Here is a 23,728-nt window from a genome sequence, read left to right as displayed (position 1 = left end):
GAAGACAGCTGGGATAGGCTCCAGCACCACCAAAACCCTTGTGAGGATAAGCGGTAGAAAATGAATGAATTTTAACAACCCCGAACATTTGTCAGTCTTCTTGTTTTTGAGTAATGTTTTCATCATAGTCTGTTAAGAACCAAAAGTATCATTTGAGATCCAAACTCTCCGCCGAGGGGTGCTCTACACAGGCCATACTCAGTGGGATGACCTTCTTCTGAAGGACACACCCACTCTCTTACTAATTCTTCAGTGGTAAATGGTCTGTGCCTCAGGGGTATTGTGGCTTCTGTCTTCTTTTGGGAGGACACTTGTGGAATGTCAGACGAAGTAACAGAATCAGATGTTCCAGAGTAGTTTCTGTATGGATGTACTTACAACTTGCAAATAGTGGGTTTATGTAGAGTGTGATGCATATTTATTTAGAGGTCCTATTGCCAGGAGGACCTCAGTCAAATACTCCTACACTTTAAATTTGCCTTCAGCCCCTAGTGGCCACAGGAGCTGAGTACTGTAGTGTGTTATTTCTTTTAGCAAGTGTGTTTTTCTAAAGTTTCCGTCAAAGCCAGAGCATCGTCCGACATCAAAGAGGCAGATTGTGGGTTCCCTAGTTTCCAGGGAAGCACCGTGGCCAAGAACTCAGTGAAGCTCAACAGAACAGCGCTTGCTTGTCCTCTCCTTTTCCCTGGCCCTTGTGTGTTTGACTCATTTGCTCCTTGACAAGTATAAAGAGCCGGCCCCCTCGTTAGACTAACGAAGGCCACAACAACTGTTGGATTTGGGTAGCACGCTCAGCTGGCTCCAACTCACGAGGGGACGGGTGGAGCGGGTCGGGGAGGGAGGAAGCACAGCATTAGAGATGAGAGGGAACGATAGAATGGCAGGCAAAAGAACGAGACAGAAGCTAGGCAGTGTCTCTGTGATGTTCCCAGAACATTGCTCAGTGACCCAGTCTACCTCCCAAGAGGGGATAGATGTTCTGTGTGAGACGCCACAGACACCGTTCATGGCCCTGGTTTGGAACTCATCAGCTGACTGGCTCCCTTGCCGGTCATGCAGCTCAAGGGCAGCCATGTTGCTGTCTCTCCAAGCAAAGAACTTGCTCGTCTGGTCATCCAGTATGAGGCCTGGGGGTTAAGGCCAACCAAACAGTGTTGACAAAGTTATTGTTTTTTTTTTTCATATTTCTAAACTCTAATGCTGCTGAACGTCACCTCATCAAAATTTGGCCCTCATGTCATCTTTCAACAAGCGAGCGTGGTGTTTCCTGCACCTGCTAGCCCCCCCTTCTTGATGGCAATAGCTGGGACCCCATCGTAAATAGTATGACATCATATCAAGGCAGCTTGCAGTTCAAAGAAGAAGCAAAATGCATGCCGTGCAACACCAAAAGGGTGCAAATTGGATATTTTGGGACCTTTTACAATATGGAAACAAACCAATATGAACCAAGCACGTATCATATTGGTCCGCAACATATGGCGTCAGTTTACTATCAAAAAGTAAGAGCGAGCAAACTACATAAAAACGAATGTATACACTGAAACTGAAGAGGTAAAAATACTATTGGGGGGGGGGTAAAATCATTCTTGTGGATGCATAAAAATGTGAGAAGGCACACACAATTAAAATGTTCACTCACTTTTGCAAAATCGCTTCTCACTCGCTTCTGTTTTCTGCGCTCTCGATCATCTTTTCTGCTCGCCCTCAGTTTAACTTTCTCCTCGCTCTCGATTCTTTATTAAGCTACATGACGACACTGATTAAGCCTCGTTTTTTAGTGTTGTTGACCGTAAAAAAAAAATATAGTTTCTTACAGTTTACACTTTATACGCTCGTTTTTATGCAGTCTGCTCTGTCATACTTTTGATAGTAAACTGACACCATAGAAGCTAGGCAAAAATGTCAGTCAGTGTTTTCCAACGTCAAAGCTGATGTGTGTGTCGATCTCTTGTTTTGTCTTAAACAAAAAGATAACTATATTCACATTTTTTGAGGTATTTTTTTACACTTTGAAATAAAAAGATTACTCAAGCATTAGAATAGTTGTTTATTAATTGGATCATCAATTAATCATTGATTAATTGTTGCAGATCTAATGTAGAGAGTCTTAGATGCATGTACACGTTCTAGTTCCAAATCCAAAAGCAAATATTTAATTTATGTTTACTAAAACAAACGTGATGTTTTATTACTATGACAAAATAAAGTGCTAATAGAATTGTACTGTTTCAACCGGTCTGGTTCATCTCAAGATTTTTTCCTCGTGAACAAGACTTATTTTTTGGAGTCTCTGGAGGCAGCGTCCAGCAGCAGAGGGTGTCACACCAAGGAGCCAAAACTTTCTGGCCGCCGGCACAGACCCCCTGCTCTCAGTAATGGGAAACAGTCTCCCTGCTAAATGTGGTGGAGAGAAGTAAATTACTGGGCTGCAGCTGTCGGCAGGATGGTGGGCTTCACGGGGGTACCACAGAGCTGAGGGAGGTGGCAGCTACAGTGCTTACCTCCTCTCACGACAAACCCGCTGTGTGCTTACTTTGCTGTGCAGAGTCCGCCTGCTCAGCACCTACTGCTGAGTTCAACGTGAACAGCAGCTTCTTTTCTTTTTTTGTCTCTATTTCACTCTCATGTTCTCCCATTTCCCTTTGTTTGAAGTTAGCCCCCTCATCTTTGCGTCTGTCTGCCACCTCCTGCTCAAATCCTGCAAACTTCCACAACCACACTACCTTGTTGCTAGGATAATCACCCTGCTGACAACTCGGTTTCATGGAGGAAGTGACTATGGACCCACGAAGAACTCCCAGCCTCCAACATCAATCATTTCCCTGGCACCAATTTTGGAGTGTAGGGGATGATGCTGATGCCCTCAGCTGTCTGCAGAAAAATAGACTGTATACATCATACTGCATCCTCCACTTGTTTCTCAAATATGGGGAGTATATTTGAGATTTTTAATATCATAGAAGGGATTGTATGTTGATAGTGTTAACCGCTTGTGTTTTGATCTTGGTCACAGTGTTCATTGGCACTAATTAACTTTTAAGAAATGTACATTTACTGTATTACTGTGCATTTACTGCTGTGTTAGTTAATCCATAGGCTTCTTGTTTACCCAGGGAAAGGGGCAACTCTCAGCACTAGTGTGGCAGGGGGGGAACTACCCACAGTGTCTCTATGGTAATCAGCAGGTGTCACTCACCACCGAGAAGAAGCGAGGGCTTTCTTATGAGCGTGAGAAAGAGGGGCAGCCTCCCTCACTCCCCCCCACCCCCCACCCCCACCCTGCTTCCTTCCTTTTTTTCCCCGTTGGGGTAGCAGCAGCAACCACAGTGACGAATAGAAAGAAAGAGGGGTAAAAGGAAGGGATAGAGAAGGCAACACTCGAGGCAGGGGTGGCCCTTTCCTGCAACCTGTTGATGCTGTTGCCAAAGCCCTGGCAATGAAGTCCCCCATCCAGCTGCACGGGGGAGGGAATAGCCAACAGAAGTGGTTTGACGAGGAAGAGGGGGATGTTGTGAATATATATATATATATATATATATAAATATACATATATTTATGGGAAAAGTGAGATATTGCTTGTTCGGTCTGTGCTCAGAGTTTTGGGCCAAGTTCATTCTGGAGTTGCTTGTTGCCTGGGCTCAATAGTGACCAATAGCATCAGGAAGACCCCCCTCTCCTCTGGAAGCAGGCTGCCCCATGGCTCATTGAGATGCAGTGCACTGGGTGGCAGGCTGCAGCTGCAGCCGACAGGCAGAACACGGCAGAAAAGGGCTGAAGGATGGTGGGGACGGCTGAGAGGGTAAAAAACACAACAAAAGGTACTGCCCCCCCTCCTCCGATGCTTTGGAGTTTGAATTCTCTAATCCTCCACCTCCCCTCCTCCCACCATCACCCCATCTGATTCTCACACACATGTAGTTAGTACTGGCTCCCTTCCTCTCATCCCAAAGCCATGAATGGCCAGACAGGACAAAGACCAACAGCAGCCCCCGCAGGAAGTCCGACCTCTGGGTGTGGGCACTAAGAGGCAGATTTAGTCTGACGCTCACTGGTTCCCCTCTCTGTGTGCATTCACCCTCATGCAGATCTGAAGACTGTGTCATCATGTATGGCAAGAATTTAGATGTTATAGATATTATATGGGCTAAAACTTAAAATTGAAACTTGAAAGGGACCATTTAAGCAAAAAGGCCAGTTTAGCTTCATTCAGGAGGATAAGCAGTTGGGCCGCAAAGTTACATTGACAACTTCTTGCCTGGCATACACAATATTGGGTACTGTATTTGTAGACTATCAATATGCTGTTGAATCATATGAAAATGTCATACGATCAGGATCGTACCATTCTGATTACATGGGGTAGCTGCATCTGAGCATATACATTTTTACATAGGATGTCTTTACTTTTGTTATTTATTGCCTATTTTACAAATTCTCTCATTCGTGTTATTAAAATGACGGGTGTCTAATAGAAAACCTGCACATGCACAAGACTTTGGTGCGTACACACAGCGCACAGCTTATTTTCCAGATTCGCAGTTTTGTAATTCTTATTTTGTTCTTATTGGGTCTGGTTTAACATTTAACACTCGACAAGAGCTTTTAGATATTGGATTTCACATCACTGATCTGCGACTTGTCTCTGAGAGCTCAACCGTACCCATGTCTACACACACCACCCAGGCGGCATCGAACGTGTGAACGATCTATTTTATGTGGCTATAAATCAGATGCTTTTGCATTCTGAACGTTTGGATATGCATATATTCGACCTATACAGATATATCATCAAATGCGTGTTTTTCCCGTGCAAGAGTCTAGGAAAGATGTACGCCAAAGTTCTTCTCGTAATCAGAAAAAATATTTTCAAAATCTGTGAAGCAGCTCACGTCCTATCATCTACTCCACATCCACACGCTCCTCAGAACAGATGTGGCAGCAAGGGCCCCATAAACTGCTATACCCAAACGTTTTATTGTCTCTGAGTGCACAAAATCCTTGAAATTGTCACAATTCCCTTTGTTACGTCCACCCCCAATAAAGTTTGACCTCTGTCAACATGTCAACTCTTGTCACATGTTGTATAAGATTGCAGAGCATCGGTGCAGGAGCCTGAATTGTCACATAAACAAATATGACAACTTCCTCTCATGCGCAGCTGTGGAAGAACCTGTTTTTTTTCCCCTGTCTACCTTGGTGTGAACGTGTTTGGGAGTATGGAGGGTGTGTCGGTAGCAAGTGGAGCTGTACACGTGGGGCCTGTGCAGCAGTTGGCAAATAAAGATAAATTCTGTTTGTTTGGCAGTGGTTCTCCGTTCATTATTTTCCACTTTGCCCAGCGCGCATCCCCGACCTCAGCAGCTGCTTGTCATGTAAAGACACTCTATCAGGCTTTGACAGCCCCTCCCATGAACACGCGCGGTGTGCACACGGCAAATACACAACCCGACTTGCCGTTGTACATATGTGGGGAACATATGTAGTGATTTATCTCACTACTCTTTGCACACTATGAAGCTTTCTTGCCCACTCTACTTCAGTCATCTCTCATCCGGTGTCAAATCAGTCTCCTGTCATACAACAAGTTTCCTTGAGTAATGCTTTTACTGGCAATTCTTGGATTCTATATTTTTTCACCTACTAAGTGTGACACAGCAGCTTCTCCCTAATATTTAGAACATGTTTTGTCACACTGAAGTTGTAGTTGGTCTATCTACTGGCCGGTTTCCTGTTTTGGAGTCCATGTTGACATCAAAAAGGATTTGGTTTATTGGAAGGCTGTGATGAAGAGCTAAAAGCAGAAGGCTGTCTCATGTTGTTATGAGATCCATTGTCCTCTGTCAGCAGTCCGTACAGTGTCCACACTGTGTACTCTACGCAGGATGTATTTAGAGTGTACTCTGATGAGGATAACCTTTTGAAAGCCAGGGCCTCTCACAACATAATTGATCATGTCAAATGGTGGACGGGGGCCTTGTGTGTTTTCATGAGACCCTTATCGTCTCTAGCTGCATGTGTTGCCTTGTGTGTTAGTAAACTGTGAAAAAGCTTCGCCATCAGTCTCACTTTTTCTCATGTCACAACAGAAGAGACAGCACTGTGTGTGGAAAGTAGCGTACAAGTAGAAGGGGAAGTTGATGTAAATAGGAAGCTGTCAAGGGTCATCTTTAAGCAGACTGTTCGTTGGTGGTGGTGGTTGGGGGGGGGGGGGGGGGTGATGCTGCAAAAGTTGCGGAGACTGAGACAACCGGATGAGACCGCTTCCACTGTTGTCAGCTTTGTTGTCGTAGACGAGGAAGCTACTAATTTACAGTTGTTTGTCTATTTTAGATGGATAGCCAACAGATGCATGTTTCAAAAGCTCCAATATCCAACAGAGCCCAAATAAGTACAGTGGAACTTCTGAGTTTGAAATGTATTGTGCCTGTGAATGAGGCTAACAAGCTAACTAGTCAACCAGTACCATGGTGGCTGCCAAAAAATCCAAGTGTTTCTATGGAGAATTCCACGCTACATGCTTGAAAGGTTTGCAGGTGTGTCAGGAGGGACCATGGGGTGATTATGTTGAATCTTAAACCAAACTTTACTTGGATCTGCATTTGTTTGCTTTTTTACATCCTTAACTGTCAAGTGTACAAGTGTAAAAATAAGTTGACAGCTGTGCATAAAAATGTAATGACTTAGTGATATTACTTGCTAGCATACACACATACAGCAAATTAGTGGAGCTTCGTAAGGGGCAATGCAAGGTAGCTGAGTAGAAGTTAGGAGGGAAAAAGATGCTTTGACTGACGATCACACCGTGAGTCCCCATTCTCGTCAAGTGTATTGCCGTGTTAAATTAAAGATTTTTAACATCCTACCTCTGCAAGATAGTTTTCATGGCATGTATTTGCACATGGCAGACATGTTTGTTTTGGCACACCTGCGCATTGTGAAGGAAAATGTGAGGACGCTACCCAAGACGTTATGGCAAGACACTGCATGCAGGGAATGCCGCAATAGTATTAACCACAGGTGATCAGCGTTGAAAGATTTATCGGTACATGCCACATGAAAATTGGCTAATAGTAACCCTAATTCCTACCCATTTTAGATATCACCAATGTGATAAAGTCACTTAGGTAAATTAAAGGTTAAAAAGACAAAAGGTGCATAACAAATTGGATCTGATCTAAATGGGATATGTTTGATGCAAAAGTGCTAACTGTGCAGGAAAAACTGATGAAAAATGAGTATATGGCTTATGCCTTGATGAAAAATACAAGACATCTGCTGCAGATCGAAGACAAAAGACTGTATTAGACTGTGGGACAGATGTTTTGTCTTTGAGCCAACACTTTCATAGTAAGTCTCGACAGCTAATGAGCGCTTCACCTCTTATCCGGTCAACTCTGCCAGAATGTTCGTACTTTACTTAAGTGTCTTTTTCCTTTCGTTCTCTTTTTTGCATCTCATCCCGGAATGGCATTTGGACACCGTCCCACTAGGGTTGGTTGCTCATGTCATCTGGGCTCAGGAGAAGGAAGTTCATACTTTGAAGATGTGAAAAGTGACATTGGCTCAATCAGTGGTAATGGTTTTTCCGTTTTGAAAGATGTACACAAAAATGGAGAGACCTCACTAGCTGCTGTTGAAAGAGATCACTTATCAGTTCCATTAGTCACATGTGTGCTTGAAGAGGGCAACAGAAGCTTATATTGACAGATCCCCTATGTTTCCCTGACACATACACGGCTTCTGTGTTGGGGGAAATGGGGCAATTAAGGACAGCTTGCTATGACTCTGCATGGGGCTAATATGTGTCTCCATAATTAAAAATGAATTACTCTTTTCCTTTATAAATATTCAAGTCTCATTGCACGGTGTGTCACTGCCTTGCTATGGAACATAGGCTGGATTTTCCCCATCTGCACAACATCTGGCGCAGCATTTCCTGAAGCATCACCAAAATAAATTGAGTTTTGTCTGTGAGGGACACGCATGGCTAGAAGTTACGGATGTTGTCTCAAACTCAAAGTGGGCTTTTTTTTTGGCACATTTGGTGCTGTTTACAAAATCACAACAGAATAATGTCTTGATGGTTGCTGCATTGTAACAGTTGTTCTATACAGTGAGGCAATGTCCTCTAGGTTTCCATGCCAGTTCTAAATATAACTGTCACCTTTTATAAAATAAATCAACTTAACTTGACTTCAACATAATCCACAACCCACGACTGTGTGTGTAATCTAATTAATGCAATCTCCTTCCGCCTTGCTCACAAGAGCAGAGGACAATTGTAAATGCGCCACCATGTAGAGACAAAAATTATATGCTGTTGTGTGAGTAGATAGGTGTGTCGAGATGATGCACAACACATACATGGCATGTATTTTCTCATAGGAAATTTGTCTGTCAAGCATTTGCAGCATTTCTTCAACTATATTAAAGAGCAGCATTTCACACCATTTTGTGGCTGTTCCATTTACATTTAATTTGCTGAGCAAATGTCTCAGTGAGTGTTGACTGTCAGAACAAAGGTTCTGCATCTGGATGTGTAGTTCTTTGAGACCTGCAAAATTCATTTTCATTTATCATGTGATTAATTCATTTATTGCGAGACTTTTCTTTTCTGAATTCACCACATTTGAATCTTGTGACACACCTAGTAAGAAAGATAATTATATTCTCCTTTTTGATGCTGACTGTGACAGTAGTTGACTGTAACGTACAATGAACTAGTTTGCCAACCCACACTAACCCCTAGAGGAGGAAAGCACCAAAGAAGGAGAGAGGGCAGTATTGCAGTATATAATTATAATGTATATGATACCACCAATGAGGCCTTCCAGAATCAACGGGTGGATTTATTGTTTATCAGTAATACACTGAAAATGTGAGGAAATGTGAATATTTTCTTGCATTCTTGAAACTGTGCTCCTAGAAAAAAAAAGTTAGTTCAGAGCCCTATTACACTCAGTGTCTGTGACATCTAGTGACTGCTGGAAAGGAGACAAGCAGAGCAGAAGAAAGGGTCCTGACTCCTGCTAAAAACCATTTGTCCTCCAGCTGACCTACAGTGAAAGAAAGGTGGTGACAAGATGGCCATTTTAGCGAGCACTAGAACAGCATAGTAATTATCACATTGCAAGAAGGGGAGTTGCACACCAGCAAATGATAGTTGATTATAAGAAGCTTTCATAACAAAACATGAAACCACTTCAAAAATGAAACCACACCTATATGTTGTCGTTACTGGATTAATTTTCTCCTTTGCAGTTTTAATGCCATTTTTTTTCCTTTTTATCAGGAGAATACATCAAGACCTGGAGGCCTAGGTATTTTCTTTTGAAGAGTGATGGTACATTCATTGGCTACAAAGAACGACCACAAGATGTCGACCAGCTGGAAACCCCCTTAAATAACTTCTCTGTAGCACGTGAGTATTTGCTTTCATAGAAACCACTGCATTTTTTCCCCCTTCATTCTTGGCATCTATGTATCTATGTATCCAACTACTTATCCATAGTTACTTTGTTGTAACTGTTACAGTATGTTCCTAAACAATTCCCACCTCCATACTTGAAGAGTGATTATTATTTGGAGCAGTTATTAAGAAGCTTGTACAAATGGATGCATGATTCCAGCATAAAAGTGACTCATCTTGTCTCTACTAGAATTTAAATATTAGAAAATTTGCCACACTGCTATTGCTTTTAAGATGTTTTGGCTTCTTTCATTAATACATTAGAAGTGTCCTCTGTATGCATCTTCTTTAACGCTCTACTGTGTAAAAAACAAAAATTAAAAAATGCCCAGAGCAGGCTGGCGCTATCCATCTTCTAAAAGTCGCTGTGACAAGTCTGCCAATGACTGAACTCGGCAATTATACAGCCCACTGTTAGTTGAAACGCTTCCGCTTAGACACTTTTGAGTTATCGTGGCTATTAGCCGCCTGACTTCTATTTATCTGCTCTGAGGCACTGCCGCCATCAGCCGTTGCTTTGCTTTACGGAGACCACGACGTGGAGGACACGTGATGCATTGCTGCTGACGAGGGTGTGGCAGCTGCATTACGTTTCATCCCTGATAGAGCCATGTTGGATCTCAGTGGTGGTCCACTCTGCTGTCCCCCCATTCATCAGATTGTGGGCATTTTATGTTGCTTTCTGACATATTTGCTGACATTTTTCATTTAGGAACAGATGTTAAAAGAGGATGAGATGGAAATCCATTCTCCCCAAATGTACTTATTAGATTATTGTTTTCAAATTGCTTTTAAGACACTGAAGAGTAAACTATTACCAATATAGTTTCTATGGTTGAGACATCCATAATGTTAATGTGACTTGTGAATTGTTTCTCTATATGTGCCTTGTGGTTGACTGGTGAGCATTCCAGAGTGTGCATTCTCTCTCGCCAGAAGTCAGCTGGGATAGGCTCCAGCTTACCTGTGCCTTAATAAGGACAAACGGTATGAAAAAGGATGGATGCATTGACATCAGATTATTTTAAACGGTCTGATTAGTTAAGTGCCAAAAGCGGTTTCCTCTGCCAAAGTACAACTTTCATATTTCATATTGGTCAATGGTGTGTGTGTTCTGGTAGAGATGAAGATAAATGGCTATAACTGTGGGTCTGGCTCTCCCCTCTGCTCCCCAACCCCGGCACCTCTCTCCGTCTCCCCTCCCCGCTACCTCCCGTCTTACGGCTAGAATGCCAGCTGATGAAGACGGAGCGACCGAAGCCCAACACATTTATCATTCGCTGCCTGCAGTGGACCACTGTCATCGAGCGCACCTTCCACGTAGAGACCCCCGAGGAGAGGCAAGTGAGAAGCATGCACCTCTCGGCTCACGGAGCGGCAAAAGACAAATCATGTACATGCAGGGGAACTGTCCCTGATGCCTGAAAGCAACGGAAAAGTTGTTGTTGTTTTTTTACCTTACACTTGGAACCATTGAAATACATGCATTCAATCATTATTACACACTTGCAGATTGTCCACTTGGCAGAACTCACTGTTGAAATTGCCCTTCTGTTGATGAGAAGACAATTATGTGATTGGGCTGCTGGCTTTTAGTAAATGGGCTGATGTAATCTGTTCTGCTGCCTTTGCCTTTCTTTAGGGAAGAATGGACAAAAGCCATCCAGGCAGTTGCAGAAGGTCTGCAGAAACAAGAGGAGGAAATGATGGACTCCTCTCCAGACCCCATGGACATGGAGGTCTACCTGACCAAACCCAGACACAAAGTGGTACGTCTCCTTTTGCATGCTGCACCCGTCAAACATCAGCTCTGGGTGGTTTAGCACCAGATAGCATGTCCACCAGCTTCTCCAACCCCCATGTGTGGCATGACATCAAGGTCCAAGGCCACCGGATTGGATGTCCCTCACACAACAATTTTTAACATTCTCAAGGGTCAAAGGTTAACTGAGACACAACCAGATATAGGCTAAACCATTAGAGTGGGAATTGCATGGTGGGTGAAATAGTGCCTTGAATGCTCCTCTGTTGTTGTCAGTGGTATTGTATGTCCTGGCTAGTTTGAGCATGAGTTTGTTTGTAATCAGATGCCGCTTTCTGTCCTCTGGCTCTCCAGACTATGCACGACTTTGAATACCTCAAGCTCCTGGGAAAAGGCACTTTTGGAAAAGTTATCCTCGTAAAGGAGAAGGCCACGGGACGCTACTATGCCATGAAGATCCTAAAAAAGGAGGTGATCGTCGCAAAAGTGAGTGGTTGCCAGTGAGATAGTGACCATAGACAATATTTGTGGTGTGGGGGGTGGTGGACATTGGAACAATAACCTGATACCTAACTATTGTTTGGAGTTGCACAAATGCTCTTTGTGGATCCTTTTTCCAGGATGAAGTGGCGCACACACTCACGGAAAACAGAGTCCTCCAGAATTCAAAGCATCCATTCTTGACAGTAAGGAACCTCTTCATATACCTTAACTTTATTTTACCTTGTGATGAGTAACCACTAAATAGCATTAATTCAGAAATATAAGGAGTGAGAAGCCCCGTCTTTCTTTCTTCAATTATCGTCTGCTGTTTAAATAATGTTTTTTTCGTGCTTTTCTGTGTCCAGGGATTGAAATACTCTTTCCAAACACACGACCGCCTTTGCTTTGTCATGGAATATGCAAATGGTGGCGAGGTAAACTCACTTTCTCAATGATCACTCAAGATTCACTGTTGCCATTTTCCTGCAATAACCAACCCCCCTGTCTCTTTATCGTCAATGTCTGCTATGTCCCCTCAGCTTTTCTTCCACCTTTCAAGGGATCGAGTATTCTCAGAGGAGCGAGCTCGGTTCTACGGTGCAGAGATCGTGTCGGCGCTTGACTATCTGCATGCTGAAAGAAACGTGGTATATCGAGATCTAAAGGTAGATATTCGTCCTCTCCAATCCTTGTTTTTTTTTTAACCGTCTATTTTAGGAAGGAGCTGATCAGTGATTGATATGGCAGATGTCTTGTTTATGTAGCACAGTGGTGGTCTGTGGTCTGTTTTGCAGCAGGCCTCTGTAGCTATACCACTTTTGCATAGACCAGCCGTGTCAGCATAGCACCTCCCTCCCAACCCCGACACCCGTAGTTCCCTGCCTATTTCCCTTGGGTTTATGAGGCAGTTTCTCAGCCTGCTAAGCTGCTCTTGAAAATGCCAGTGTAGCAGGATTGGATGATGGTACAAATGCTGCTGACTTGCTTGGCCCTGCTGGACACATGAGATACAGCCGTCTGACTTGAAATGAATGTTGCTTCACCTCATCAGGCTACATAAAGGGCTCATGACACCAAAACACATGTTCATCTCATTTTCTCGAGTGTTTTTCAGGCTTTTTGTTACTCCTTCCGCAGACTGGAGAAGGACGAGGAAGTGACACAGAAGTTATCGTTCATTCTCAAATATTTTTTGTTTGTTTCAATCTGGTTCCCAGAACGTGTTCTTCCAGTGTATTCCACTTCTTAGCTGTTGTTTTTTAGTTGATGATGGCAATATGACAGCAATGTATTATTAACATTGTATCAGTCCATCAGAAACCCATCTGTGTAGTTAAAAAAGTGGCTTTTGGGTTGTTTTTGTCAAGTTGGTGGCAAAGCAAAAATTATTCAAATGTTTGGTTAACAAAATGTATCTTTTACATACCTTTTTCCAGCGGATTGTGAATCCTGAAACATATGCTGAAAATAGAGCTGGGCATTTGACTACATATATTTTTAGGGTACACTGGTATCTCATAGGTATGGGCAGGTATGACATTCTGATGGGCAAAAATATCACACTTTCACGTAATAGAACATGATGGCAGTAGATTGTATGTACTGTAGATTTAAAATAAATTACAAAAAAAATAACTGAATAAGCAGCACCAGACTATAAGTCACACATGTCCATGTCATAAAATGGCATTTTTGGTGTGCACGAGTCCGGGAGGACCATGTAGCTCTTGAGCTATGACAAGCTTGTTAACCCTTACTCAATATAACGGTCTCAAATTTTTTACGTTATGGTACACTGAACCATGACATTATTATGACATTATCATTATCAACTAATTGGTTATTATACCCACAGGGGATTAAGCACAACACTGTTGAGAGAGGCAAGCTCCTAATTTTTTTTATTTGCTTTTTCCCCCCTTAGTTGGAAAATCTGATGCTGGATAAAGATGGACACATCAAGATAACAGATTTTGGCCTCTGTAAAGAGGGGATCAAAGATGGCGCCACCATGAAAACTTTCTGTGGAACCCCAGAATACCTGGCACCTGAGGTAACCTAATTGCGTTTCGCTATAACACCTTCTGGCTGAGCAAGCATTTGCAAGTTGGTATATAAGAACAAGCAGGCACTATCTCTCACAATTCAACAATTATATCTTCTCAAGGAACAATACTATTATAAATAAAATTTGATGTAACTGAGAGTAGTCAGTGTACTGTACTGTATAGCAGTATGGATTTGTCGGTTTTTATCATTTATCATATTGGATGCGGCCCCATTTCCCAGGGGAGCGGATCATGCTGTGCTTCAAAACGACTCAGTATATGTTCGAATTCTGAACCACAGCTTCCCAGCACCGGGAGAACTCATGCAGCCCCAGACCAACAAGCCACCTCCACCATTATCACAATTATCTTGCATGTTGCCAGCTATTTAGACAAAAATGGCTGTGTTGAGTCATTTTCAGTGAATAGTAAATCTAAACCTCAATACAAGCTGTACACTGACTACTCTAAAGTATATTCATGTTTAATTTCCATACTCATACAGTTATGATCATGATACAATGTAAAACAATTGGTAGGTTTAGACTTTGGTTTGTTTTCTGTAAATGTTTTTAAATGGGGGCCGCAGCTTTGTTTTGAACTTTGAAGTGAACATGTGCGCCACACTGTCACGTGCGACCTGTGGATATCCGAAACAAATTTGCAGCGTGTGTCGTCGGACATCAGTTGTTAAGAAGCATGTGGAAGAAAGGACAGCTGTTCCGAAATGCCTTTCTAATCTCCAGCTGAAGTATGTATGTATGTTAATAAGGGTGCCGTGCACACAGGGCACGGCAGCCTGCTCTCATATATGGCATGGGTAGGGGTGTGGCTACTCCCTGTTGCGTGCAGGTATGAAAAGTGTCTGAGAGGCGTCTGTAACTTGATAGTGCATTGTGAGTGTGGGTGGCGTTTATGTGAGAGGAAGAATACAAGCATTTGCTCAGCGGTGTAAAAATGTTTTCCGGGAGAAGCGTGTCCAAGTTGACTCAGTTGCCGCATCGTTGTTTTTAGCCCCCATTTGGAATTTTCTGGCTGGGGGGGGAGGGAGGGCCTGTCATTGCCCGTCAAGAAACGTGAGCTTCTGCCCCTGGAAAATAAAACCGCATTGGCTACAGCTGTTATGCGGCATCAGGGGAGCCACAACCTTGCTGCTGCCACTTTGCCTGCCTTGGCTGACCCGGGCTCAACCAGATCCAGTGTGCTCACTCCCTGCCATATTGGAACACGTACATTTCCATTTTATCAGTCAGAACAAACCTCATCAGAACATCGTTCCAAATGCTTAAACTGACCACAATATTTACTCCTCTGCAGCTACACAAACTTAATAATTTCATACAATCATTCAAAACGGAATGAAAAATTCCCACACAGCTTCACCTGCTCAGCCGAGCTCTTCTCAGGACCGCTCTCATCTCCACTGAAAAGCCCAGCGCATGACAGCTCCAGTTGAGAGCAGGGAGACATCAGGGGCTGTTCCCGTGGCAACGGGGTCGCTGGCGAGCGTCTCTATGGAGTGTGGCCCAGGCAGTGTTACAGGTTGTTCTGCAGTAAACAATGACCTTGTTGTGTGAGCTGTGCAGGAATGCCGAAATGTCTGGGAATATTCCATTCACATCAAGGGGGTGGGAGAGATCCAATCACCGGCTCCGGACCAGTGCGTCTCTGGAAACGGTTGTGGGACACATTCACTTTGTCACCTCCAGTAAAAGTAACTACTCTTGGGTTAAATAAATAAACTAAAAAATGTGTTTAGGCACAATAACAATGAATAAAGGAAAAATGTTAAACTGAAATCACCCTAAAAACAGTCACGCAAAACAATACAAAAATTCATCAAGTACTTGGACATCATCCAAAGCAATAGAAACGACCGTGTACAAATAATCACATAAATGATGTAGAATCAACAATAATGTGACATTTTGACACTGTACCAACCAATGTAAACATATGGTAATGGTTTAATTTCATTTGAACATGCATCAGATTACCATTGAATGCATCACATAATCACATGTCCAAAAGGAGTAGGAAGAAGCAAAACTTATTAAATCCTACCCCTCCATCTGGTACTTTTACAATCAGTAACTGTTTCATTTGTTCACTTCCTGCTTTCCTAATATAGTTCATTCATTCATTCATTTTCTACCGCTTTTTCCTCACGAGGGTCGCGGGGGGTGCTGGAGCCTATCCCAGCTGTCTTTGGGCGAGAGGCGGGGTACACCCTGGACTGGTCGCCAGCCAATCACAGGGCACATATAGACAAACAACCATTCACACTCACATTCATACCTATGGACAATTTGGAGTCGCCAATTAACCTAGCATGTTTTTGGAATGTGGGAGGAAACCGGAGTACCCGGAGAAAACCCACGCATGCACGGGGAGAACATGCAAACTCCACACCGAGATGGCCGAGCGTGGAATTGAACCCTGGTCTCCTAGCTGTGAGGTCTGCGCGCTAACCACTAGTCTGCCGTGCCGCCCCCTAATATAGTTTACATTTTTTATTTTTTTTGTTTTTCTTTTTTCACGTACTGAAGGAAGTAAGAATAAGTTAAACTTAAGAAAACTTGATCTGCACCTAAACTGAATCTTCTTCGGTGACTTAATCTTCACCTTGTAAAGTTGTGTGTTATTGGTGACAACATAACCTCCTTGGTGGGGGTAAAAAATCTTTGTGTGGACACGGCATTGAAGTTAGTTATTTCTTGCATCTCCCCCTTTCTGTGCCCCTCTTCTGAGCTCCTTAGGGGTAGTGTAACAGTGTTAGTCTGACTCGGGGGCCCAAACAGGCAATCCTGCTTACGTATATGAGGGATGAGCTTGGCTCCTGCGCTCCTGGCAGCTTCACAGCTGTGGCGCTCTTCTACATATATGGGGCAGCTGCAGGCCCAGCTGTCGCACGGTGTGAATCACACGACAGCAACGCTGGAAATAGAGACGGCCTAGTAATCCAAGCCCCGACTGGGCTTCACGTTACTCCCCCCCTCGCTCGCTTGGTCCTTCTCCGTAGTGCTTGTAGACACATGTGTGCACGCACGGCGCAGTTTTGTTCCTTTTAGGGACACATGCGGTCATCTGTTTTCCAGGACACCCCTGCCCCGCGTACTGTTTTGTCCATATCTAATTCTATTAATCCACCCACATCTTTTAAGTGAAGTTGCTATTCTTGGGTGTGAATTGCCCACCCTCGCCCTCCTTCAGCTTTAAGAGGACAGGCTGTTCTCTTTGTCTTCATTTCACCTTCAACATCCGCCTGGAGAGGTAGAATCCAGTACATGTCTCCGGGGACTTTGGAACAACTGTGCTCAGCAGCACATTATTCATGCAACAGGTTGCGCTCTTCACCGAGCGCACCGCCAATAGAGTTCGTCTCATTAATTGTTTCCTATGAGACAAAATACTTTCCTTTTTTTGACCAGTGCTGTGCACATTTGGTAGTCTACGTACAGTAGCCTGATCTGTGTTTGTTCCCACACATTTGCTTATTTTAGCGACCCGCACACCTCAGCAGCTTGTTGATGCGTATGTGCGGCCGGCCCCGGGGTTATTAAATATGCAGGGCTCCAGGGGAAACACTATCCTCTCTCCTAATGCGAGATGTGAGTCAATGTTGGCCCGGCCTGCCTTAAAACCACAGATCTGAAGGGAGAACAGGTGATTTTGGTAACACATTATGGGGCAACAGTTGCTGTTGGATGTATGCCCTCATTGGCCACAACATTAAGTACACCTGCACTATGTACAATGGTTATTTTGGTTATTAATTTACAGAATAATTATAGGTTTACATGCAGAAAACAATGCAAAATAGTTACAAATGTTAATGTGGATTTTCTATACCCTGGCAGCATAGTATTCCGTGGTGTTTCTTTTTTTGGCCCCGTGGCGGCTCATTTGGTAGTCACAGTTGATAGATAATAGACTTTGTTTGGCCACTTTATTTTGCGAAATCATATAGTACAGAGGAACCAGTGTCTATTTATGCTTCTACAACTTTACTCTCAATTGTCCAAAGGTACTCGAGGACAACGACTATGGCCGTGCTGTGGACTGGTGGGGTCTTGGCGTAGTGATGTATGAGATGATGTGTGGCAGGCTGCCTTTCTACAACCAGGACCACGAGAAGCTGTTTGAGCTCATCCTCATGGAAGACATCCGCTTCCCACGGACACTCGGTCTAGAGGCACGTTCGCTGCTCTCTGGACTTCTCAAGAAAGACCCCATGCAGAGGTGAGACTCATTCACAGTTTGATAAAATACTTAAATTCATTATTTTTATGGTGATGTTTGATGAAATAATGGCAAAACAGGAAACTTAGAATGTTTAAAACTAACATTGTCTACAATGGCTAAAATTATGCTTCAGGTATGTACTTTATTACTGTACTATTATTATATCAACTTCATACAGGTTTCCTTACCTCATGTTTAGTCAACACACAGCTTTGTCCTGTAGAGGGCAGTAATCTCCACCTTACTAGGATCTGAGTTGATCTTATATCTGCTCTCGAGTCCTCCAAACTTTTCTGAAAACAGTTTGTTGTAGTTTTTAAATGATGCTGGTAACAAATAAATAGTTACACTTAGGCAGGTGAAAACATAGTACTTGTTTTTCTTTTGTCTCCAGTTTTTGTATTTTAATTTAATTGAGTACTGGGCAAATTTTAAGCATTGTCAAAATACACACAATATATGCATAATATATGCAATTTGCACATACCAATTTTCAACATATTTTACTTTTAATATTGGCATAGTTAGCTGAACCGTGCCAAAAATAATATCACTATAAACTCAACTGTCATCTCTGCATGCAGCCACACAGACTTGTCATGTTCAAAGACAGTCGGAAATCACAAAATTCAGCATCCTTCTACCAATATATGTCCTCTGGACATGTCCAAACCATCTCAGTCAACCCATCGCCAAGGCCTCTAACATGTAATGTCCCTCTGATGTACTCGTTCCTGATCCTATCCATCCTGGTCACTCCCAATGAGAACCTGAGCATCCTCATCTCTGCTACATCCAGCCCCACTTCCTGTCATTTCCTCAGTGACACTGTCTCTATATATGTGTATATATTCAAATTATTAATTTGGCATTATATGTCTTGACATCTTCTATAATATTGATATTCCAGGTTAGGGGGCGGTCCCGATGATGCCAAGGAGATCATGCAGCACAAATTCTTTGCTGGGATCGAATGGCAAGACGTTTATGAGAAAAAGGTCAGTTTCATAGATACACTTTCTATAAATTCCCTGGTTTTGCTGACATGTTTTCTTTATCGTTGGCCTCAAACAGTTGGTCCCACCCTTCAAGCCCCAGGTTACCTCGGAGACAGACACGCGATATTTTGATGAGGAGTTCACTGCACAGACCATCACCATTACGCCACCCGGACAAGGTAAAGCTAAACATGTTATGAAAATACATACCGTCTCCATTTACTGAACAGATTATGTAAAACATAGACACCTTTTTTTTTAATATGCATTTTGTTATTTCACACCGTTATTGAGTTGAAGCTACTTTTTCAAGTCTGACTAAGAAAGAACCTTTTGTGAATTCATAAAGCCTCTCCCTTGAGATCAGTCTGCCCTCTGCTGGAGAGCTTGGGAGTAGCGTTGTTACAAATGTAAAACTATAGATAAGAGCAATTAATTTGACTAAATCAAAGAGATTTTATTCTCATGCTTTGAATTCCCCATCTCCATAAATGTCCAAAATATTTCTTTGTTGAGTAAAGTAGCAGTGATTATTGGTTAAATTACAATAAATAAGCTGTTAATATACTGTATATGATTTTTTGTGCCTCACACAAAAAGTGTAAAAAGAAGTGAATTGATAAGCAAGCAGCCATAACTGACACAAGAAGCAATATGATGACGCTTCTCGCTTCATATTTTTTACACACCTTGTTGAGGCTGGTACTGCTTTTTTTGGAGTAAGTCTTGCCAAAGAGCGAGCTGAAGAAAAATGAAAACATGTTCAGGTAATTTCTTTAGGGTCACTGACCTGCGGTAAGTATGTGAGGTACGTTGATGTGTTGTGTGGAATCCTCCATGCAAGCAGTTTTGTACGCCTTACGGTATCGGTATTTGGATACGATACCAGCGTGAATTTTCAAAACCACCGGTGGAGATTTACGATCCATGAGCCACGTTTGTACTTGTCCTCACTCACAGCAGGACATCACATCGAAAGTGAATCCCTACTTACAGTCGTATTTTTCTACCAGTTCCAGCAGTTTGTACAACCTCGGGGCAAAGGTTGACTGTTACCACCTCATTTGGCTTAAGTTGCTGTTTTTCCCTGCTCTTCCCTCCAGACGACAGCATGGAGTCCTTCGACAGCGAGCGGAGGCCCCACTTCCCTCAGTTCTCTTACTCTGCCAGTGGGGTGGCCTGAACCGCACTTCCACATTCCTCCGCTCCTACCATCAACTCCCACCAAAACCCTCCTCTTCCGCCCGACTGCACCCTCCACAAAGACTGGGGCCTCTGCCTCGTCCTCCCAGCATTCTCTACGTATAGCCATTGCAGAACATCACCTTCACCTCATCTCCAAACTTGTGTTCTCCAGGAAGCGGGAAGGGCGAGAGGACACAAACAGAGCCGTGCAAGTTTGCAGTTAACACTAGTCTTCATCTCCTGGTTGTCACGTTGTCTGGCGTGCAGGCATCCACACACATAAACATACACACACACACACACACACACACTATTAGTTTTGATGCAAATATTGAGCTACTGCCATGAGTTGCAAGAAGGGCTGTTGTTTCTTTTTTTCAAACCCTAATTGAACAGGAGTCAATCATTTCAAGTACTAATAAATAGTACCATGGACCAAAAACATACAATAATCTGGTGTGTGTGCCTGCGTGTGTGTGTGCTTGTGTTTATCGGTTGACTCCACTCCAAATCAAAACCAAACCTTTCAAGACATTTACCCGGGTCTCAAAAGTGAATGTACCGTTTGAAATAAAGGCAATCTTTCGTGCATGTAAACACCTCAATGAGTGTAATGAATCAGTTACGTGAAAGGCAGAGCAATGGCAAAGGGTTTGATTATTGTTAAGGTAAACCTCCTAGATCTAAGTGTTTGCACACAAAGATGTTTCTAGTTTCTCGTTGCCTTCCTTTTTTTTCTAAATGCTGCGCAGCGAACTGATCCCGAAAATGTTCGGGCCCTCGCTGAATCCTCAGAACCTCTTCTCTCCTGTAGAGTTTTCTTTCTAGTAAAGAGTATTGGGTGTTTTTCATCCAGTGCTTCCTCTGCAGCCTCAGTGAGGTCACTTTAACATGATACATTTCTGTAGTAACACAAAGTGGGCTTCAGGGGAAAATTCACCAAGAGTCATTTTTCATTTGCGTCTTACAGGGAATTTGTGTCCCTTCACCAATTTCTTATTTATATGAGACCAGCATTTAACTATTATTAACGAGTTTTAATGTGCCAATGAAATGCACCTTCCTTCCCCAAAATGATTGTATCTGGATTTTTGTATTTTGTGGTTGGTAAAGACTAAATTAGTATGTGATATTCAATTGTTGTGATAAGTTAAAATCTTTTAAAAAAAAACATAGCTGCGGCTAAACTGGGATCGTTGAGAACCTGCACACTTTCAAGTGTTTTTCAGTCTGGTTAAGATGACAGATAATCATTTTTCAAAAGTGCATTATGCCTTATTGAATGTAACGGTTTTTATTCTTCGTTTTCACTTCAAACGTTTTTGATTTTTTTTTTAACCTGATTGTTGCTTATTCCTATGCACACCCCCCCTTTTTGCGGTCACCTTATGAAAAATAGGGAAATTCATTTTATATTTTTTATTTTTAGTGCAACTTTTTTTGTACCTGCCCTACCATAATATTCACAAGACTGAGGACACCAGCTTTAGTAAACAAATAATATAAACTTTGTACACTGTTTTTACTTGTTTCTTTCAAACTGATGGAATAAAAGGTCTTAACAATGCATTGTCCAGACTCATTTTTTAAATGGGAAATACCTATAAACAAGTCTTTTAATTATGGTGTCTCTTCTAACAGGACAAGAAGAATCTGCAAGAAATTACATGTTGCACTATTGGATCTTAATGTTCTAAGTAGAGCTGTAAGATTCAAAAAGAAGCAATGGTAAGACCAAAGAATTTGAGTCCGTTTATTTACAATAAATGCATGCTGGATGCCAGTGTTTCCAGAAGGCTAGTGGAAATGTTGCTTGAGGTGAAGATGGTTCGACAGAGGGCATCCACTGTTTGAAACTGATGTAATTTTTTTCTACTTCTGCAGCCAACTGCCGGTTGACGCCCCTACACAATCTGAACCTCCAGATCTCAATCCAAACTAGCACCTTGAGGATTCAAGTAACTTGTGCAGCTCTCCTGAATTGCATGCCCAAGAGGATTAAGGCAGTGCTAGATAAAAATGTTCACACTAAATATGGACACCCATACATCCATCTTATCCTCACCAGGGTCAAGGTCGCTAGGAACCAACTGGTTAGCATGTAGGCCACAAAGTCAGGAAGTCAGGAGATCCTTTTGGGCTTCCTCCCGCATTCCAAAAACATGCATGATAAGTTAATTGGTGACTCCAATGTGTGTATGAATGTGAGTGTGAATGGTTGTTTGTCTATACGTGCCCTGTGATTGGCTGGTGACCAGTCCAGAGTAGCTTTCATAGCATTCATGGGTACATTAAATGTCTGCGGCTCGACTGCAAATATAAATCAATTTGACTAAATTGTTGATTATTTTTTTTACATCAACAAACATGTCAGACTTTGTGAGAAAAATGCATTCACAAAGGTCCTGACTATGCATGTCTTGTCTCTGGAGGCCAACGCAGGTCCTTGTCTGGGGCTCTGCAGCTGGTCTGACACGAGAAGGATGCAGTCCCCCTTGCCTCAGCCAGATGGTACAGTCTCCAGAGCAGATGTTGACAGCCAGGCCTCGCAGTCTGTCTTTTGCCAGATGCAGTGCACGGTGCCAACACAGCAAGCTTTGGACCAGTGTGGCCCAGACTCACCTGACTCCAGATGCATGGCCCAAAAACCCACCTGGATGATACTATGCTGGTGTGGTGTGTGTGTTAGCAACTATTACAGTAGCACAATATCACTTACTGAATGTAGCACAAAAATCCTAAAAAGATCTGAAAAGTTTAATTTAATTTCCACAAGGAGTCTGCTACCCTTCACTGTTGACTTAAGAATCACATGAGCAAATGATGAACTGGTTCCACATATTGACTCACACAAATATTACGGTACAATGTATCCACATCATGGCGATGTTTGATATTTTAAACTATTTTCTTGTTTTCCAGGTATTAAAACAGATAAAATGATGCTATGCGTGTTAACACTGCTGCATACAACGTTAAAATTAGTGTAGCGCGCTCTCTTGTGGTGACTGTGTTCATGTTACTTTTCAGCACATTGGCGTTGACAGAGATGCTGCATATCAACGTTAATATACATTTAAGATGTGTCAAAAGACTTTTAACAATTATTAATCTACCATAAATAAAATTAGAACCGCGTTCGTTGCACAAATTATGCAAACGACGAGTTAGCATTGCTTGGATGGGGAGGATAATAGTGAATATTTGGGGGGGAAAAACTAGTTGTGGCACAAAACCCTATCGATGTTGTAATTTTGTAAAAGTTTATGTTTGTTCTGTGGTTCCGTCAAACTGGATAAACGAAGTATTCGCTGGTCGAGACGGAGATCGTCTCTACAATAGAGATGATCACACTTTAGGTTAAAAAGCAGGAGCAAAGGAATGAATGAGACTGATGGCTTTTGGTAGAAGGTAATTTTTTCAAAATAATTGTTACTTTGGCTTTTTATGATGTTTGTTATGTAAATGTAAAAAATAATATATATAAACTGTTTAAACATCACATTTAATTGCGTTGAAATAAAAATGAGCAAAT

At 42.5% G+C, this 23,728-nt stretch overlaps 1 protein-coding gene across 5 annotated transcripts in view; it reads left to right on the top strand.

The window, feature by feature from the left end:
- akt1 (v-akt murine thymoma viral oncogene homolog 1) overlaps positions 1 to 21,760 on the top strand; it is a 47,612-nt gene extending 25,852 nt beyond the window's left edge. For all 5 annotated transcript variants that reach the window (XM_058091512.1, XM_058091513.1, XM_058091514.1 and 2 more), the window contains 12 exons: positions 9,296 to 9,424; positions 10,701 to 10,812; positions 11,115 to 11,241; positions 11,589 to 11,720; positions 11,855 to 11,920; positions 12,083 to 12,151; positions 12,257 to 12,382; positions 13,642 to 13,770; positions 17,793 to 18,007; positions 18,921 to 19,008; positions 19,085 to 19,187; positions 20,112 to 21,760. In XM_058091512.1, the coding sequence (XP_057947495.1) occupies positions 9,296 to 9,424; positions 10,701 to 10,812; positions 11,115 to 11,241; positions 11,589 to 11,720; positions 11,855 to 11,920; positions 12,083 to 12,151; positions 12,257 to 12,382; positions 13,642 to 13,770; positions 17,793 to 18,007; positions 18,921 to 19,008; positions 19,085 to 19,187; positions 20,112 to 20,191 (1,376 nt within the window). In that variant the 3' untranslated portion in view covers positions 20,192 to 21,760. The remainder of the gene's footprint in view (positions 1 to 9,295; positions 9,425 to 10,700; positions 10,813 to 11,114; positions 11,242 to 11,588; positions 11,721 to 11,854; positions 11,921 to 12,082; positions 12,152 to 12,256; positions 12,383 to 13,641; positions 13,771 to 17,792; positions 18,008 to 18,920; positions 19,009 to 19,084; positions 19,188 to 20,111) is intronic.
- The last annotated feature ends 1,968 nt before the right edge of the window (positions 21,761 to 23,728 follow it).

The sequence above is a fragment of the Doryrhamphus excisus genome, chromosome 13 (assembly GCF_030265055.1).
Source record: "Doryrhamphus excisus isolate RoL2022-K1 chromosome 13, RoL_Dexc_1.0, whole genome shotgun sequence".
Classification (NCBI taxonomy): domain Eukaryota; kingdom Metazoa; phylum Chordata; class Actinopteri; order Syngnathiformes; family Syngnathidae; genus Doryrhamphus; species Doryrhamphus excisus.
The sequence above is the reverse complement of the archived record's forward strand: the minus strand, read 5'-3'. Positions and strand labels throughout refer to the sequence as shown.